Genomic DNA, 19,501 nt, shown 5'->3' on the forward strand with positions numbered 1-19,501 from the left:
GTGCTGATGGCTCCGAGCCTGGAGTCTGCTTCGGATTCTGTGTGTCTCTCTTTCCGTCTCTGCCCCTCCCCCGCTGGAGCTCTGTCAGCCTCTCAAAAATAAACATTAAAAAAAATTAAAAAAACATAAATGAGTACGAAAGCACAAAAGCATAAAAACATTAGCAAGAAGGGACGAATGGCACATCTGCTTGAACAGGCAAGACGAAGCCAGAGCACAACTCCGCCAACCCCGACCCCTGGCCCCCCTCCACCCCAGATCCCTCAGCTTCCTCACTCAGGCCCCGCCCCCACCGTCCCTCCCCCACCCCTTCTATCTCCCGCCCCACAGGCCCCGCCCCTCCACAGGGCCCGCCCCCTTCCCTTCCGGCTAGGTCTGTTCCCGCCCCACCAGGCCCCGTCCCCCACAGGCCCCGCCCTCTCCCTCTTCCGGCGCGGTGTGTCCCCCGCCCCGCAGGCCCCGCCCTTCCCCCAGGCCCCGCCTTCTCTCCGCCCGGCCTCGTCGGTTCCCCGCCCCACCAGGCCCCGCCCGGCCCCGCCCCTCCCCTCCGACAGCGGCATTCCCGCAGGAAGGCTCCCGCAGGCTGCGTGGGCCCGGGCGCGGCGCGGCCGGGCATGCGCAGAGCGCACGGGCGCGGTTGCCGTGGCAGCGCCGGCCCGAGGGGAGGGCGGCGGGAGGGCGCGGTGCGGAGCCGGCGACCGGCAGGCTGAGGCGGCGGCGCGTCCACCGAGAGCCCGCGGCGGCCGGAGGCGGCGCCGGGCAGGCCTGAGCGGCGGGGCGCGGCGCCCGGGCCCGTGGGGATGCGGGACCGGCTGCCGGACCTGACGGCGGTGAGCGGCGGGCGGGCGGCAGATAGCGGTTCGGGCTGGGCGCGGCGGGGCGGGGCGGGGCGCGGGGGGCTCGGGGTGGCCGGAGGTGGGGGCGGAGGGGAGAGTAGCGGGCGGGGGGCGCCGGGGTGGGCAGGACTCGCGGGGAAGGATGGGGCTGTTCGGGATGGGCGGAGGTGAGGGGGAAGAGCAGGGCAGGGGGGCGCCCGGGGTCGCGGCGCTGGCCCACCCCGCCGCCGCCTCGTGGGTCGCTGTCTCCGCCGTGTCCACGACGCCCCCACGGCCGAGAGACAGGAACGCTTGTTGCCGTCGCTGACAGGCAGGGAAGTGGAGTTTTTGAGAGTACAGTTTGCCCGGGGGTGGGGTGGGGGGGGGCACGGGGCAGTGGCCGGGCCTCGAACCCCCTTTTCTGAGCCCCTCTCTGCTGCTTCCCCGGGCTGAAGTCGCCCCGTCACATCGCCCTGTCTGATCCTGATCCTTTGCACAGCACTTAGGACAACCAGAAACTACTCTGGCTCTGGTCGGTCCGGCCCTAGGGTGTGGATGTCAGCTCCCGGAGAGCAGGGGCCTGTCGCCTTGCCCGCTGTCCGATCGCTGGGGTCTTGCTCGGGACCCCGCACGTGGTGGGAGAGATGCACACGGTGCCCCCTGCCTGTGGGCGCCTCACAGCCCCGGGTGCTTGCGCTGAGCCGTGCCTGTGTTTGCCTTCCTTCCCACCCAGCACACCTGGCCGGTGGAGTGTGTGGTGTTCGGGAAGGAACCCAGCAAATTACCCTTCACTTGAGGGAGGGAGGGGCGTCCCCTTAGGCATGGGACGGATCTTTGATGCGCGGTGCCGAGTGCGGGAGAGGACAGCACCATGAATGACATGGCTGCGGTGACAGTCGAGTGGATGTTTATAGAATGTGGCGGAGTTGAGACATTTTAGGCCAACAGGTAATTGCTACTTTTTTTTCCTTTAAAAACAGGACTGTTAATTAGTGCCGAGTGTTCATGTTTTGTTCTCCGGGACACAGATAAAGCCTCTGCCCTCTGCAGCCGGGCAGCCTCAGAACAAGGTGCTGGGTCCTCTGTCCTAGGGCCTTCATTGCATGTAGTGAATTAGCTTCTTTGCTCCTAGAATGCAGCTGGTTCTATGGCATGCTTAGGAAAATGGAAGGAATCGTCACGGAATGGTTATCTGTGTTCCGTGGATCACATGGGGAAGCCGGGTTCAAAAAGGCAATGAATTACCCTCCCTTGGAACCATCACCTTATGTTTTACTCTCCTTGCAAGAATGGTTCTTCGTAGTGATTTTTGGTCAGATGTTTTGACCTCCGCAGTTTGCAGATGAACAGCTGTTAACCGTAGCAAGTTCCCGCTGTCTCGCCCTGCAGAATGCCTTTCTGTGCCAGGAGGAGCTCACGTATTTGTAAAGAATTGCTGAGTGTATCCGAACAGGAGAACTGTAACTGTTGGCGGAAGGTCTCCAATTGTATGTAATACTGGGGGGTAGCTAAGAAAGGTCTGTCCGTAGAATATATATATGTAGCCTTTTCTGGGCCTGATTAGCGAAAAATAAATCAGGCGGTTATTTACCACTCTAGCCTTATGTATCCTGCAGGGCGTCCTCCTGCAGCACATGACCTGTTGGGATCTAGAATTTCAGAGCTAGAAGTGGCCTTCTCTAGTCCAACACCGTCCTGCTCTAGATAAAGACACTGAGCAATTGTAGAACACATTACTGGAAGTTTCTACTTCTGGAGTTGTCTGATCTTGGGCAAATTATTTTTGAAACTCTCAAAACCTCAATTTTCTCATTCTTAAGATGGGGATGATAATCTCTCTCTTGCTTACTCATAGACATGGTTGGGAAACATAAAATTATCTCCCGTGTGTGACACTGGCAGAAGGTGGGACAACTGCCATGTAATTGTGAATGCTGTTCATATTTATTAGTTTTTTTTTTTAATGTTTTCAGATAGTTATAAAAAACAAACTACTATGTGGAGTAAAAAATATTAATTTGAAACTGAATTTGACACGCGTGTAACTTTTAATATTTAAAAAACTCCTCTGGAAATTGTCAGAAATAAAAGTTAAACTTTTTCTTTCCTTAAGGAAATGTATTCTTTCCAAGTAGTTCTTGGAGTAGTTGAACGTTCATAACCATGTTTCTAACCAGCTGGTGTTCTTTTCCTAGGTGAGCTTTAATTGGGTAGTTAAAATATCTCATCAACAGTGTCCAACCTGGCAAAATAGTTGTTATACCTCCAAAAAGTTTCCCTTTTTAGCTGTTGGTGCTTCTTCCCGAGAAGAAGATTACCACTGATAACCATTTGGAAAAGACCTAAAAAGGAGTGTGTCCAGTACAATTTGCCAAATACAGATGTAGCTCCTTCTAACTAGTGATTCTCTTTTTGAGCAGCCAGTTCATTTGGGTGCAGGAAGTTTAAGTGACTTACCCAAGATCTCCTAGACTCGAAATCCGGAAAGAGTTGCTGATTTACCAAAAGCAGAACCACCAATCCAACAGACACGCCCCTGCGAGGTCCCGAGGAGGAGGTGTGCTAGATGCATTAGAGGCACAAAAATGACTTGGGTGCCTGTGTGGAGCAATTGCCAGGGGGAGGGGAGGGGAGGGGAGGGAAGGGAGCCAGCAGGGTGAAACACATTTTAGGATGTAAGTAAATGAAAATGGAATTTGTTCTAGGGGACGGTAACTCCAAATGCGTTTTGATTGCCTTTTTAAACAATTTTTTTTAACGTTTATTTATTTTTGAGATAGAGACAGAGCATGAACGGGGGACGGTCAGAGAGAGGGAGACACAGAATCCGAAACAGGCTTCAGGCTCTAAGCTGTCAGCACAGAGCCCGACGCAGGGCTTGAACTCACGGACCGCGAGATCATGACCTGAGCCGAAGTCGGCCGCCCAACGGACTGAGCCACCCAGGCGCCCCTTGATTGCCTTTTTAAATTTTTTTTTTTTCAACGTTTATTTATTTTTGGGACAGAGAGAGACAGAGCATGAACGGGGGAGGGGCAGAGAGAGAGGGGGACACAGAATCGGAAACAGGCTCCAGGCTCTGAGCCATCAGCCCAGAGCCCGACGCGGGGCTCAAACTCACGGACCGCGAGATCGTGACCTGGCTGAAGTCGGACGCTTAACCGACTGTGCCACCCAGGCGCCCCTGATTGCCTTTAAAAAAAAAAAAAAAGTTTGTGTGTGGGGCGCCTGGGTGGCTCAGTCGGTTTGGCGTCCGACTTCAGCTCAGGTCACCGCGGTCCGTGAGTTTGAGCCCCACGTCAGGCTCTGGGCTGATGGCTCAGAGCCTGGAGCCTGCTTCCGATTCTGTGTCCCCCTCTCTCTCTGCCCCTCCCCCGTTCATGCTCTGTCTCTCTCCGTCTCAAAAATAAATAAATGTTAAAAAAAAAATTAAATAAAAGTTTGTGTGTATGCAACTGGGTGTATTATAGTTAAGAACAGAGAAACTACGATTTCAACTGTGCGCATTGTTTGAAGGAAAATAAACACATGGCAGTTGTGTGCGTTCATTAGTAGACCCGAGAGATGAGAAAATTAGTATTTTTAATCCCTGGATTCAGAGAGATGAATTGCAGGTGCAATTTTTACTTTATTTTTACTTTGAGAGCAAGTGCACATGTGAGGGGGAGAGGGGCAGAGAGAGAGAGAGAGAGAGGGTCTTAAGTAGGCTCCAGCGTGGAGCCCACTGTGGGGCTTGATCCTGTGACCCTGGGATCATGACCTGAGCTGAAATCAGGAGTCCGGTGCCCAACCAACTGAGCCACCCAGGTGCTCCTTTCTTAAATTTATTTTACATTTTATTTTATTTTATTTTATTTTATTTTATTTTATTTTATTTTATTTTATTTTATTTTTTGGAGACAGAGGGAGAGAGAGGCAAATACAGGTTTTTAAAAGGCAGGAAAAACAACCTAGATATTTTAAAAGTCCTTTGTTTATTTATTTTTAATGTTTGTTTATTTTTGAGAGAGAGAGATTGACAAAGCGTGAGCAGGAGAGGGCAGAGACAGGAGACACAGAATCCCAAGCAGGCCCCAGGCTCTGAGCTGTCAGCACGGAGCCCGACACGAGGCTCAAACTCACAAACTGCGAGATCATGACCTGAGCTGAAGTCAGATGCTCAACCGGCGGAGCCCTCTGGGCGCCCCTAAAAGTTATTTTGTGATAGCTCGGACTGCACATGTCCAAAGCATTGTATAGTAAAGGTTCAAATTCCCATTTATAATATAAGGCATTTTTTCCCTAAATACTTCACTTAAAACGATAAGAATTTTATGGCATAGTTTCCTAGATGTGTACGTTTATAGTTTAACTTTTATGTTTTTTTCAGTCTTGCTGCCTTTTTTTCAAATGTTTATTTTGAGAGAGAGCGAGAGAGCACGCATGAGAGTGGGGGAGGGACAGAGAGAGGGGGAGAGAGTTCCAAGCAGGCTCCACACCACCGGCATAGGGTCCCACGGGGGCTCGATTTCACGGTTCACGAGATCGTGACTTGAGCCAAGATCAAGAGTTGGATGCTCAACCGAGCCACCCAGCGTTCCCAATCCTGTCAGTTTTAAAAAAAATAAAAATGTTTATTTTTGAGAAAGAGAGAGGTCACGTGAACTGGGAGGGGCAGAGAGAGAGAGAGACAGAGAGCCCCAAGCAGGCTCTGAGCTGTCAGCACGGAGCCTGACATGGGTTCGAACCCAGGAACCATGAGATCATGACCTGAGCCAAAGTTGAACGCTTAACCCACTGAGCCACACAGGTGCCCCCCAGATTAATACTTCTTGCTTGTAACTTCCAGTCTGTTGTGAATTTAGGGAAGAGAACCAGTTCCTGAAAAACCAGTACATAAAAATGGGTTGCCTCTTCAGTGTGCACATCCCATAGGCCGCCTTAGTCCCGTCATCAGGGGCCACCTGCGGTTCCCATGGTGGCCTTTGCACCTGCTGCCCCGCCCGGATCCCCCTTCTTGGCCTGCCTCACACCTTCATTTGGTCTCAGTGCAGGCATCACCCCTGGGAAGTCTTCCTGTCCTCTCCCCTCTTGTGTCCCCAGAGGTGGCCGTCTTCCGTCTCTGAGCACCGGTGGGTCCTGTTTCCTCGCAGGCGTCACCCTTTCCAGGGCAGGGCTTGTGCACTCTGGTGCCTCAGTAGTTCCCTCCGGGCACCTGTCGGGTGTTGGGAAGATCCCAGGGTGAGGAATATGTAGGTGACCGTGGAACCTGTGGTCCTGAGGCTCTTTCTGTTGCCGGGGACACAAATCCATTAGCTACAGCAGAGAAGAGAAGGACAGCTATCTATTTTTTTAAATGTTTATTTTGACAGAGAGACGGAGTGAGCAGGGGAGGGGCAGAGAGGGAGACTCAGACTCTGAAGCAGGCTCCGGGCTCCGAGCTGTCAGCACAGAGCCCAACGCAGGGCTCGAACCCACGACCCGTGAGATCATGACCTGAGCCGAAGTCGGACATGTAACAGACTGAGCCACTCGGGCGCCCGGAGAGAGGGACGGTTATTATAAAGAAGGGCGGTGCCTCAGAACCAGAGGGCAGAATGTGCCTCGGGACCCCCTGAGGAGCGGAGCCAGGGATCGGCAGGCAGCTCACGCCTGCACCCGCGTCACGCCTGCTTTGTCATGTGCCCCTGTGCTTCTGGTGTCCTCTCTGTCCTTCCGTGTGTGCTCCCTCCGCCCTCCCCCTCGGGCTCCTGCCCCTTCTCTTCAGTTGCTCAGCTGACCCCACTGTCACAGCCTGGCGTGCGAGCCCTGAGCGGACAGACAGTGTCCTCGTGCCCCGGAAACTCAGGTGGAGGGTGGACAGGGGTCAGCCGAGGACACCCCTGCTCTGAAGGAAATCAAGCAGGGTGAGAGGCCCGTGGGTGTGCTCTTGAGGATGGGCGACCAGGGGAGGGTGTGTGAGCTGAGACTGGAATGAGCCGGAGCCACCAGCGGGGTCACATGGGCGGGCGACCTCCCGGGTGGGGAAGGGCTGGTGCGAAGGGCGGATGGGGGGCTGGTTTGGTTGGCAGTGAGGGAGCGTCCCAGATAAGGGGAGACCCTTGAACATGGCATGCGAGGAAAAGGGTCAGCTAGCAGAAGCATCTGCACAGTACAGTTCTGTTTATGTAAAGTCTAAGTACCTGTCAGAGGTATTTGTATGATGTTAATAGTGGAGACAAGTGTGTAGCAAAAAGGGAAAACCATGAAGCGATGTGATGTTCTACCACAGGGCGTTGAAGTCTGATAGTATGAGTGTGAGAAAGGCCTGTTACGCTCAGCTCCAGAATTACAAACCGGCCAACAGACGGCTTTTACCCGTAATCACAGGTTCTTTTCTTTGACTCAAGGGATTTAAGTTTGGGAAAGAAGTTAATGTTTTCTAGCAGCCAAGGGACAAGTGCTGTAGATATTTCAAGAAAATGTAATTTGTCTGCCCGCACTTTCGATCTGTGTGTGTGGAGAAGGAAGCCAGCGTTTCATCAGAGTTTGGATTCTCCCGATTTGTGATAACCCAGCTTCCGTCGAAGCCTCAACAGTGAGCGTTCCCGTGACAAGTTATTCACGGCTGTTAAACGGTCCCCAGACGTGGAAGCTCCTTGCTCTCTGCTCCTGACGATAGCTGTCACAGAGGGAGAATTTTATTTTTAATGTAACCCTGCATTTAAGGAGACTTCTTTTGGTATGTAACGGGAACGGAAATGTTGGTATTTGAATGTTTGTCTTGCAATTTGACACTTTGGAAGTCAAGCCCGTCATATCGGAGAAGACTCCTACTGCCTCCGGTAAAGGCTTTGCCACAAATTGTAGCGACCGTTCACCGCCCAACTGGAGGGATGAACACGGGCGCGTGCAGACGGGGCCGTGATGCCGCTTAAATGAAACAGCAGTGTTTCGGTTGTCACTTTCTTTGTTCTTTTTTACGAATGGAAACGCTAAGACGGCATTAGGGAGCCTGTTTCCTCTTACCGCGAGTTTTGAGAACTCCAGTTACAAGTTAGAAATAGAAGTAAAGGGTTAAAAACGAGGCTAAAGGAAGAGGACGGAGAACGCGTTCCTGGTCCTCTGGCTCCCTCGAGGGCTGCAGGTGGAGACAGGGGTCCCCCGCCCGCGGGGGTGGCCGGGAATGAAGAGCACGCAGGTGCGCGGGGTGCCTCGCGGAGGCCCGCGCACTGCCGCGTGGGGTGTGCTCAGCGCGCAGCGTGGACAGGTGGCAGTGGGATGCGCGTTCCTCGGGCGTCACGCTGGAAGCCTCTCCCCGAGCGCCGAGGTGCATAGCGGTGTCTCTCCCCCGTGGGAGGTGAAAGTTCCCTCGAGTTTTCTGCAGAATGGAACACACGGCGGCATCTTCGGCGAGGGATTCGCCTCGGGATGACCAAGTACCTTGGGGTGGGGAGGGGGGAGGCGCACAGGTGAAGCAAGACGGGCTGCGGGTGGATGGCCGCCGAACCGTGTGATGGGTACATCGAGGGCTCACGGTAGGTTTCCTTCTGCTTTTGTGTGTGTTTGCGGTTTTCCATAACAAAAAGCAAAGCAGAATCCGGGCATCTGTGAGTCTAGAATTACTCTCAGAGCAGTGAGATGTGAGCGGCCCTGTGAGAGTGACGTGGGGGCAGGTGGAGGTGTTTCGCATCCCCCTGTACTCAGCGCCACGGGTGGAACAGCCAGCTGCAACTCCTAAATCAAGTTCATGACGGTCCTCGAAGGCCAGCTACTTAGGTGATGCTATTTCGCGCTGATGTTCCTGGCCTCGAGCCGGACAAGACAGCCAGTCCCTTTTGAGACTCCACAGCTGAGAAGGCAAGACAATGAGACAAATAGTCACCCGGGAGTAGAGAGACACAGGGCCAAGTCCAGAGGAGTGGGGTATGGAATACACTTTCTCAAAGGCAAGGGGTGAGGCTGTCGCAGGGCGTCGGGAAGAGAGCCTGGTGGCCGGGCTTTGTCTGGTGTGGCGGCCGGGAGGGAAGCCCCCCTCCTCTGAGGGGTGGATGGTGAGTTTTGTTTTTAACGTATTCATTTTATTTTGAGAGCGGGGGAGGGGCAGAGGGAGAGAGAGAGAACCCCAAGCAGGCTCGACACTCAGTGCAGAGCCCGACAGGGGCTGCATCCCACGAACCATGAGATCGTGACCTGAGCTGAGACCCAGAGTCAGACGCTGAACCGAACGAGCCCCCCAGGCCCCCCGGATGGTGAATTTTTAAGAGCAAGGGTGTCTGGAGTCCAATCGACGGGGCAGTCCCTCTGCCCTCAGTGCCTTGACCCCTTCCTGGCAGGACAGGCCCGTTGCCCGGGTGCTGCAAGCTGGAGGTAAAGGGTCAGCACGGTGGGATTGTCGGTGGCCAGCTCTGTGGAGTCAGATGGACCCGGATCCGCAGAGTCGCCCTGTGGCTTCTGAGGACTCAGGCCCGAGTCCCTGAGCCACGCGGTCTGTGCTCCGGTGTGTGACGTGATGTGCTGACGCGGGCCGTGGGTGCCTCCCACGGCCCCCGGTGCACCTGCCCTCCATCCCGCCGGCAGCCTGCCTCTTCCTCAGGAGGGGAGGGGCCCGGAGGAGTGAGAGCTGTCTGTGGCTCCCCGAACGTTCTTTCGGCGGCTTGCCGGCTGATGGCCGCTGGAAGTGCAGCTTTGCTCACAACCGAGACCGGCTGGGATTCTGAAGCCTTTGTGGGTTTATGCGCCCCTATGACACCAAGGCCCTCAGGTCATGGGTCACAGGCTCAGGGCCTGCCGGTGAGCAGGCCGGAATAGTCCTGCTGACAGTAACGGGGAGTCGAGTTGCTCGCTGAGCACGGTTGGTTAGAGCTGGCTGCTCCCAGCTCTGGGGGCCACAGGAGGTAGGTGGAGGCGTGGCGGCCGTGCTCCCTGGGCACCCGGGGGCTCCCCCTTGCCCTCGCAGCTGCTGGTGGGGCTGCTCGTCCTCGGGCACACCCTCGTCACACGGCCGCCTCCCCCGGGTGGCTGTCGTTTTTCCTCACACGGACATGAGTCACGTGGGGTGGAGGGCCCACCTTGCCACAGCATGACCTCGTGGCAACTAATTACCCCACGCGGACCCCTGTTCCCAATATGGTTCATGTGCTGAGGCCCTGGGGCCGGGCCTTCAATGTCTGTGTTTCTGGGGACACAGTTCATTTTTTTTTTTTTTTTTTTCAACGTTTATTTATTTTTGGGACAGAGAGAGACAGAGCATGAACGGGGGAGGGGCAGAGAGAGAGGGAGACACAGAATCGGAAACAGGCTCCAGGCTCTGGGCCATCAGCCCAGAGCCCGACGCGGGGCTCGAACTCACGGACCGCGAGATCGTGACCTGGCTGAAGTCGGACGCTTAACCGACTGCGCCACCCAGGCGCCCCTCTGGGGACACAGTTCAATCCGTAGTTCTTGTCCTGTTAACGCGGCACAAACACAACACTCTCAGTGCGGTCACCCCGGGCGTCTTTCTCAACAACTGGTGGTGTGTGAGAGCAGGGTGGTGGCTGTGTCCCACTCGGGACACGGCTGGGGGCCCCAGCTGGGATTCAGGGTTGAGTGAGCCCACGCCTGTCTGCAGGGCGCTGCCTCGTGCTGCTTCCCACAGCCCTGCTGTGGCTCAGGCTCCCACTGGCACCACGTGTCTTGCCTCCCTCCCTGGAAAATGGTTCTTCACGCACTGGAATGTGTCAGAATGTAACAGCGTTCAGTGTTCTGGAGTGTTCTAGCATGTTCTAGAATGCCCCACTCTGACCTGAGTCAGAGACCCAGGCTTCTGGAGATTCCGATGCAACTTGAGTTTGAGAAGTGCCCTGGAATGTTCTTTGATGGGATTTAAATGTCCAGAACCTGACTGCCGGTACAGCATCGCTGTGGCTCCTCCCGGCAGTCGGGACAGCCGCCTCTCTCCTCCGTGTCACTTCCCGGGTCTTCTGTGCTAAGGGTTTCCTCATTAAAAGCGATTATTATTCGTGGGCGCCACTGGGAGTGGCTCAGAGGAACACGGGGGATGCCAGCTAAGACGAGTGCAAGGTGCTTGAAAGGTACGTGCTTTAGAAAAGTTAACCGGCAGTGTCCGTGTTCTTAATCTTCGTAGAAAATATGCAGTGTAAGGGCTTTGCTGCTCGGAGATAAAACTTGCTGTGTCATGTTGGCTTACGTGGGCCAACGAACGGGTCCGCGTTGCTGACTTCTGAGAAGTCCGGCCATTGTTTCCAGGAAGCAGCCGCGCCACCTCCGGGGCCCCCGCCCCTCCCCCTGCCGTGGTCTCTTCCGTGGACAAGTGACGTCGTCGTGGACGGTTGTCGCGGACAGTGCCGGCCTGTTACGGTTCATGCTCCTCTCTCTCAGTTCACCGTTTGTGCCCACGTGGACGTTTCTGAGATCTGAATTCTCCTTTTTATATCTTCCGTTTTAGTGCAGAAAGAATGATGATGGGGACACAAGTGTTGTCGTTGAAAAGGACCATTTCATGGATGATTTCTTCCATCAGGTAAGAGCCACTGAAGGAAGCCCAGCCAGACTGTCTCCAAACACAGTTAACATACCCGAGTGTTTGTCTTATTTGAAATAATACTAAAAGTAATATAACGAAGAGTTGCCGTGTGAATTACATTCAAGTTCTCTAGAATTTTTAGTGCCCTTAAAATACTTGGTGGCGTGGAGCCATTGTTCCGGGAAGTGCACTTGGGGAGGGGACGGGGCAGTGCTGGTTTGACCCCGGTCCCCTCCCAGGAGGAGCTTGGTGTCCCAGGGCTGGGTGGCGCCTGGCCGGGGCTTCCTTTCCTGATGTGATGCTGATGTGATGGGTAGAGAGCGCCCCTCCCGGGACAGGCTCCTCCCAGACCCTGCCACCCTCAGGTTCTCACCCTGAGAGCAGTGGTCTCCAAGCGAAGGGCCACCCGATCCTTTCCAGAGGGAGTCGTGGTGGTGGTGGTGCCCTCTGCCGATGGCGCCGGGTCAGGAGTGCCCAGCACGCACGTGACGACACTCCTCGTCCTTTTCCTCCACAGGGTCCCCACACGGTGACCTCGGGCATCAAAGAGCTCATACTGTGTCTTTTCTAAAACCACTGAACTAATCTTAAATTCCTTTGCTGGAAAGTCTTAGACGTAAGCAGGTATATCACTGTGGGAAAGCCACTCTGTCACCCATCAGCCTGGCATTTCCCTGAGGTGTCCACCCTGGAGCCGCGTCCCTTGGATCTGACCTTGTACCGCGTCCCCTGTCCCGGGCTGGCCGCAAGGCCTTCCCCCTCCCTCTTAGCACCCCAGGGCTGCTGTTGGGGTATCCCGTGCGTAAAGGCTTAAACCTAAGTGATAGTTGACCAAATTCTGCGTGAATTCAAATTTTTGAAACTGAGTCACAGAACAAATAATTTGACTTCGTTAAACATGAAGAAACGTGTGCGTTATCTTTTTTGAATGATGAAAACTTCATTTGCAGGGTTTATTTTGGTTACACTGAATCTAGTCTAATAGTTTCAGTGGACTCTTAAAATTGCTTATGTTTATTTTTGAGAGACAGAGACAGGGCGTGAGCCGGGGAGGGGCAGAGAGAGAGGGAGACACAGAATCCGAAGCAGGATCCAGGCTCTGAGGTGTCAGTACAGAGCCCGACGGGGGGCTCGAACTCACGAACTGTGAGATCATGACCTGAGCCGAAGTCGGATGGTCAACCGACTGAGCCACCCGGGCGCCCCAAGTTTCAATGGACTCTTAAATCCAGGGACAGTCTAAACTGGCCTATCAGTGTGCAGATTTGAAAAAAAAAGTAATATGTTAATAAAAACATATTAAAAGTTATCAGTTTTCAGAATTCACTGAATATCTAGTATAAGCCTAGTCACTGGGTTTACATATTTATTATGTTCGTTCCTAATTTTATCTAGTGGAAAAACATGAAATTAAGTTATTTGATACAGGGACTTACTTTAAGGCCCAAAGAAGTTAAGATACTGAATTTCCTTGTTTCACTTTGGAAATGAGACTGTTTTTAATTGTCTTGAGCTTACCTACCCACTTTGTGAAATTATTTTTCTATTTTTACCCTCTTTGGATGCTTAACTCTTCCAGAATTCCATTCTTTGTAAAAATGTATTTATTGTAAAGACCCACCTGGCATTAAATGATGTTGTCACCTCCGGTGGAAGAATTGTGTACAGCAGGTCATTGAATGCCACTCCCCATGTTTCTGGTCACCACACGGGTCCGTGTCGGCTGTAGGTGCCCCAGAGGCGTGGGAACGGGACTCCCGCTGGGAGGCTTGGCAGCATTGGGGTTCAACCGAAGTTCAAGTTTTCACTGGTTAGAGAGTCGTCGTATTTACAGTTAAGTCTCGTGGAAGGATTTCTTAGTTAGACAACAGGTGATGTTGTTAATACAAACTGGTTTTTTGAAAACGGCCTTTGTATCTTAAATATCACGTAGAATGCTGTAAAAGATAGACTTTTTGGGGCGCCTGGGTGGCGCAGTCGGTTAAGCGTCCGACTTCGGCCAGGTCACGATCTCGCGGTCCGTGAGTTCGAGCCCTGCGTCGGGCTCTGGGCTGATGGCTCAGAGCCTGGAGCCCGTTTCCGATTCTGTGTCTCCCTCTCTCTCTGCCCCTCCCCTGCTCATGCTCTGTCTCTCTCTGTCTCAAAAATAAATAAATGTTGGGGCGCTTGGGTGGCGCAGTCGGTTAAGCGTCCGACTTCAGCCAGGTCACGATCTCGCGGTCCGTGAGTTCGAGCCCCGCGTCAGGCTCTGGGCTGATGGCTCAGAGCCTGGAGCCTGTTTCCGATTCTGTGTCTCCCTCTCTCTCTGCCCCTCCCCCGTTCATGCTCTGTCTCTCTCTGTCCCAAAAATAAATAAACATTGAAAAAAAAAAAAAAAGATAGACTTTTGCACGTGGCCAGTGTTTAGTAAAGGACTTTGGAGAGTGCTCTTCGGGTGGCCAGGAAAGGTCCCCCTGGCAAAGATGACTTGTAAGGGACAGAAAGAGACCCCGTGTGGTGTCAGTGGCAGCTGTCAGCACCACCCTGCCCTCTGGCACCTGCTCCGTGTGGGAGTGACAGTTCCCACGTCGCGTCGGCCCCGAGGCCACGTGGCACCAGGGGTGTGAACGCAGACTCCGCAGGTCTGCAGGCGGTGCCTTGGCCTTGGGTGACGGTTGTGCCCTGGTGCGTTGGCTTCGGCTGAGACAGGAGCCCGTGCACCGAGGCCAGAGTGTCCCTGCTGGTGTTGAAATAGCAAACGTGTAAAGGAATCGGTTTTTAGTTGGTGTGTCATTTTCACACGGTCAGTGAACTTAAGCTGTGAGCGTGAGAAGTATGCACGGTCCTACAGGACTTACGTCGGTGGGGGTGGCCCCCGGCCCGACGGAGTAGCACTTCGCCCTTCGGGGAAGGCGGGATTCTGTGTTCCACGCCCCTCCGGCACGTGCATTTTCAAAGTGTGCTTCGGAGTTCGGACCGGGGTCCCGGGGGCCAAGACCCTTTCAAGGAGTCCAGGCGGTCAAGACCATGTTCATGGTGATCCTAAGATACTTGTCTTTTCCCCTCCTCCCCTCACGAGTACGTGCGTGGAGTTAGTCTCCGACCGCCGCTCTCACAAATCGCCACCGCCCCAGCGGCTTGACCGACACGCTTGCGCTCTCTCCCGGTCCAGACGTCAGGAGTCTGAAGTGAGTGTGCAGCGCTCACACCCGCGTGCCGGCACGGCTGGCTCCTTGTGGACGCGCCACGGAAGCAGCCATTCCCCGGCCTTTCCAGCGACTGGCGCTGAAGGCGCATGGCTCCAGCCTCCGCTTCTGTTTTCTCACCCCCGGCTTCTAAATCTAACCCTCTCGCCCCCTTTTTGTAAGGACACTTGTGATTACTTCAGAGCAACTCACGTAACCAGGGTAGTTTTCCCGTGTCAGGACTCAGCCCCATCTGCGAAGTCCTCTTGCCCTATACGGGAGCACTCACCGGACTAGGATGTGGACGTCTACCACGACGTGGAAGGATTTCGTAATGACTGTTTTAGGAAGGATCAGTCAGCACTTAAGCTGTGTGCCCAGTCTGGTAATTCAGATACATGGGTCTGTTTGGATGAACCTTGCTGACGAGTACATTACAGTTTGAAACAAGTGTTCAATAGTGTAGATCGTTGGGTAAAAACAATGACTATGAAGGCTTGGCCTCGTCTACAGTAGAAACCTCCCCACGTGGGTATGACTGGTGGCATACCCTTTTTTTTTTTTTTTTTTTTGAAGATTTTTAATGTTTATTTTTGAGAGAGAGAGCGTGAGCAGGGGAGGGGCAGAGACAGAGGGAGACACAGACTCCGAAGCAGGCTCCGGGCTCTGAGCCGTCAGCACAGAGCCCGACGCGGGGCTCGAACCCACGAACTGTGAGATCGTGACCTGAGCCGAAGTCGGTCTCTGAGCCGCCTGAGCCCCCAGGCACGCTGCCCTGTTCCCGGCTGACTGCACAGAGAGCTGCAGGCGGCCGCGTGCTTCCCGGCAACGTCATCTGCGGCAACACGTGGGTCTTGACGGTAAAGGTTTGTACAACCTGATGGGTTTTGTTGCTGAGGGTTGATTGACACCGCCTTAGCCACGGCGGTATGGACCTTCACACGGTACGTGTTTCTTTGTCTTCAAAGTAAGTAATTCCCAGTGTGAGAATGGTCAAAGGCTGTTATTTCTTTATGTGGTGATGACTCATTCACTTCCCTCCTTTATCCTTCCCTTTTCGGGAACGGCAGGTGGCAGCAGCAATAATGATGACTTTCTGTCTGTCCTAGGTTGAGGAGATCAGGACCAGTATAGCTAAAATAGCTCAATATGTTGAAGAAGTAAAGAAAAACCACAGCATCATTCTTTCTGCACCCAACCCAGAAGGAAGTAAGTTGCTGGCTTTGAAAAGAAGTGCGTCTGTCTGTATGTCTGTCTCTGTGCCTCTTACTTGCTGCCTTCGAAACGGGCCTGGGCCCTGGCGGCACCTGCCGGAGGTCAGGCCGGGAGCTCGTAACACCCTGGAACCGAGCAGGCCACACCCCGTCCTGACGCAGCGGTGGCTTCGTACGACCACCGCCGTGTCCCGTCCAGAAGAATACGCAGGAGGAGCTTTGCCGAGCTGCGGGGCCATATCAGTGATGGGACCTCAGATGCAGACTTTCTGCATCCCTAGTTAAACAGGAGTGACGGGATTTTGTGTTGAGACGAAAGTTAACAAGAGATTGATTAGGGGGCTCCTGGGTGGCTCAGTCGGTTAAGCGTCCGACTTTGGCTCAGGTCATGATCTCACGGTCCGGCAGTTCGAGCCCCACGTCGGGCTCTGTGCTGACAGCTCGGAGCCTGGAGCCTGCTTCAGATTCTGCGTCTCCCTCTCTCTGCCCCTCCCCTGCTCATGCTCTGTCTCTCTCTGTCTCAAAACTAAGTAAAACATTAAAAAAAAAAAAAAAGAGATTGATTAGGAAAACAGCATTCGTTAGGGCAGGTTTACAGGTGGCTTGAAGAGGAAAGGCTTTTGCACGCCATATGCTGTCCTGGGTGTCTGCTAAGGACAGCCTGTGAGAAACGGTTTTAGATTAGCCCAAAGTCGGGGCCTTGGTAGTTGTAAGGGAGTGTTGCCTCGACCTGGAGAGATAAGTTTTGGAAACTTTAGGGGTGAGATGGCTCTGGACAAGCCAGAGACTGCAGATTGGAGTCCACCCATCACGTGGGGATTTCAGAAATGGTGTCTTTACAGTAGGAACCCTTCAATCCATGCAAGCGGTCGGTCCCTCCACCATTTAGATCTTCCTCAGTTTCTCTGGGTCGTGGTCGCAGGGCTTGCTGCAGACGCTTCGCGCATCCTGCACTGTATTTGTTACCAGGTGCTTTGGGTATCGGTGTTCACGTAAGTAGCGTCTGCTGCAAATTTTGTTTTCTGTTCGTTTCCACGTGTTGACCTGGTACCCATTGTCCTGCCTGATCACTTACTAATGCTGTTAATTTCCGTGTAGGTTGCGTTGGACTGTCTCCGCACCCAGTCGTGTCCTCTGTGAATAATGACATGTTTCCCCCCCTCTTGTGCCTTCTGTTGTTGCCTTCTTTCGGTGACCTCCGGTGTGGGCTTGAGTGTAAGTGGTAAGGGGGCGCTCTTACTCTCAAGTAAAGAGGAGAGTTGAGAGCAACTTCTTGTTAGATTACTTGATGTAGCCTTACGTTGAAAAAATAAAGATCTTAAATTGAAAAAAAAAACCCACGTTTTTAATTTTAAGATTTTGCATGTCTTATAAAACGATGCTCTGACCCTCTGTAGATGCCTTATCTTACGATTTAGAAGAATGTTTCCCAAAGTGTGTTGTGGGGCACGAATCTCATCGGCTGGCCTATGTCACTAAGTGCTTTGGGAGCCTCATTGTGCCATAATCCCTCTAGAAAAGTTCCAGTGTACTCCGAGCAATAAAGGCCCTGAGCAGTCCTGCAATAAGGAAACCTGTGTCAACTTTGCTTAGTCTGTTTGCCCACAGCAATTTTTTGTGTAATTACTGTATTTTATTCTTTTGTTGAATGAATATAATTTATTGTCAAATTGACCTACATTCAACACCCAGTGCTCATCCCAACAGGTGCTCTCCTCAGTGCCCATCACCCGCTTTCCCCTCTCCCCCATCCCCCCATCCAATCTCAGTTTATTCTCAGCATCCAAGAGTCTCTTATGGTTTGCCTCCTTTCCTCTCTGTGTCTGTTTTTTTTCCCCTTCCCCTCCCCCATGGTCTTCTGTTCAGTTTCTCAAGATCCACATATGCGTGAAAACATATGGCATCTGTCTTTCTCTGGCTGACTTATTTCACTTAGCATAATACCCTCCAGTTCCATCCACGTCGCTACAAAAGGCCGTATTTCATTCTTATTGCCGTGTAGTATTCCGTTGTGTATATAAACCACAACTTCTTTATCCATTCATCAGTTGATGGACATTTAGGCTCTTTCCACAATTTGGCTATTGTTGAGACTGCTGCTATAAACATTGGGGTACAAGTGCCCCTATGCATCAGTACTCCCGTATCCCTTGGGTAAATTTCTAGCAGTGCTATCGTGGGTCATAGGGTAGGTCTATTTTTAATTCTTTGAGGAACCTCCACACTGTTTTCCAGAGCGGCTGCACCAATTTGCATTCCCACCAGCAGTGCAAGAGGGTTCCCATTTCTCCACATCCTCACCAGCATCTGTTGTTTCCTGAGTTGTTCATTTTAGCCACTCTGACCGGCGTGAGGCCCACAGAAATTTTTGTGTGACGCCTGTTAACCTCTTATTTAACTTTTGGGAGAACTGAATTTGGATAAATGTTCGCGTATTTTTTTCCTCTTGAGTGATTTACCTCTGAAAAACTTTTGCTGCCAAGAAGTAGCAGTAAGCAAGCTGCCGTTGCAGTAAATGCAGAACTCTCAGTGCTCACAGTAGTCCCTTTTGGGCCCTAAGTAAAATGATTGCTTCTTTCTTTTGTACGTTTCGTGACAACGTGTGAACCGAGACGTGGGAAACCTCGTGCAAGTGCTTTCGTGGTCCAACTTTGAACAGAGAAACGTAGTCACCCTTCTCCTGCACGACGGGGCCCTGCGGTGAGGAGCCCAGGGTGAGGCAGGTGGCAGGGGGCTGCCGGCCTCCCAGCCCTTTGTCCTGGGCGGGGTACCACCCGGTGGTCGGGGGTGGGGGTCCCCGAGCCGCTGCCGCCCAGCCCCCCAGCCTCTGGGCCGAGCGGTGCCTGGGCACGGTGGCCACCAGGTGGCGCCAGACTGCAGACGGTTCCTGGGCCTGCAGCTGCTGGATGGAGGACGGGTGCTGTTCAACATGCTTTTCGGGTTTTTTAGCGAGAAAGTCTTCAAGTCCGTGGGAAAGTTGCCAGCACAGTACAGAGAACACCCCCAATCCCTTCCCCTAGATTCGCCCGTCGTCCGCATCTCCGGGCGTGTGGCCATGCGTGTGCTTTCCGTGCCTGGATGAGCACACACGGTGTTTGCCGACACGTGTGACACGTGTGGTGTGTGTGTTGTCGTCAGTTCTGCCGACTCGTGTCAGAGCCGTGCTCCTGTGTGTGTCTCCGCGGGATATGCTCTGTGTGCTGACACCGTAACCATCTAAGGCAGAAAAGTCGACATTGATAACGCACCGGGATCCGACGTGCAGTCCCTGCTTCCCATCTCAGGGACTGTCCGGGGACACCCTTTATAGCCCCCTGTCCCCTCCTTCCAGGGCCCAGTCCAGACTCACGCGCGGAGGACACGGGCACGGATGCTGTCAGAACCGCGAAGCGTCGAGGCGCGTTGGGCCTTCGTCCCCACGGACAGGCTTTGCGCTCCCGTCCGCCCTGCCTGAGCTCACAGCCCCTCCCCCCCCATGTCCCTGATCGGTGTGTGTGGTGGACCTATCACACCGCTTTCCCGTCGGTCTCCTACGCCCTAGTAGCTGACAGCTCTCTCTGGGCTCTTATCCGTAAAATAAAACGTGGCCGGGCTTTGTCTTTTTTCCAGTTTGATCGTTTTTTGTCTCTAAGTGCTTTTAGTCTGTTTGCCAGAATTCTTGATGTGACATTGGGGCGGACATTCTTGCTTCTTTGGTACCTTTTCTCTCTTTTCATGCTCTCTCTTGGATTGGTTTTTAAGAATTTTATCCCCTCCACCGTGAGCCTGTTTATATGAACTACGTCCTGTCGCTTTGTGGTCATCCCCTAGATGACAGTGTGT

General features: G+C 53.4%; 1 protein-coding gene across 6 annotated transcripts in view; it reads left to right on the forward strand.

The window, feature by feature from the left end:
- The first annotated feature begins 539 nt into the window (after positions 1–539).
- STX2 (syntaxin 2) overlaps positions 540–19,501 on the forward strand; it is a 36,483-nt gene continuing 17,521 nt past the window's right edge. For 2 of the 6 annotated variants that reach the window (XM_045459713.1, XM_045459712.1), the window contains exons 1-3: positions 543–830; positions 11,224–11,298; positions 15,575–15,674. In XM_045459713.1, coding sequence (XP_045315669.1) covers positions 801–830; positions 11,224–11,298; positions 15,575–15,674 — 205 coding nt within the window. In that variant the 5' untranslated portion in view covers positions 543–800. Of the gene's footprint in view, positions 831–10,522; positions 10,850–11,223; positions 11,299–15,574; positions 15,675–19,501 lie in introns of those variants that run through there. The other 4 variants (XM_045459714.1, XM_045459716.1, XM_045459711.1 and 1 more) reach the window with 4 other exon arrangements.

Source organism: Leopardus geoffroyi, chromosome D3, assembly GCF_018350155.1.
Source record: "Leopardus geoffroyi isolate Oge1 chromosome D3, O.geoffroyi_Oge1_pat1.0, whole genome shotgun sequence".
In the NCBI taxonomy this organism is placed as follows: domain Eukaryota; kingdom Metazoa; phylum Chordata; class Mammalia; order Carnivora; family Felidae; genus Leopardus; species Leopardus geoffroyi.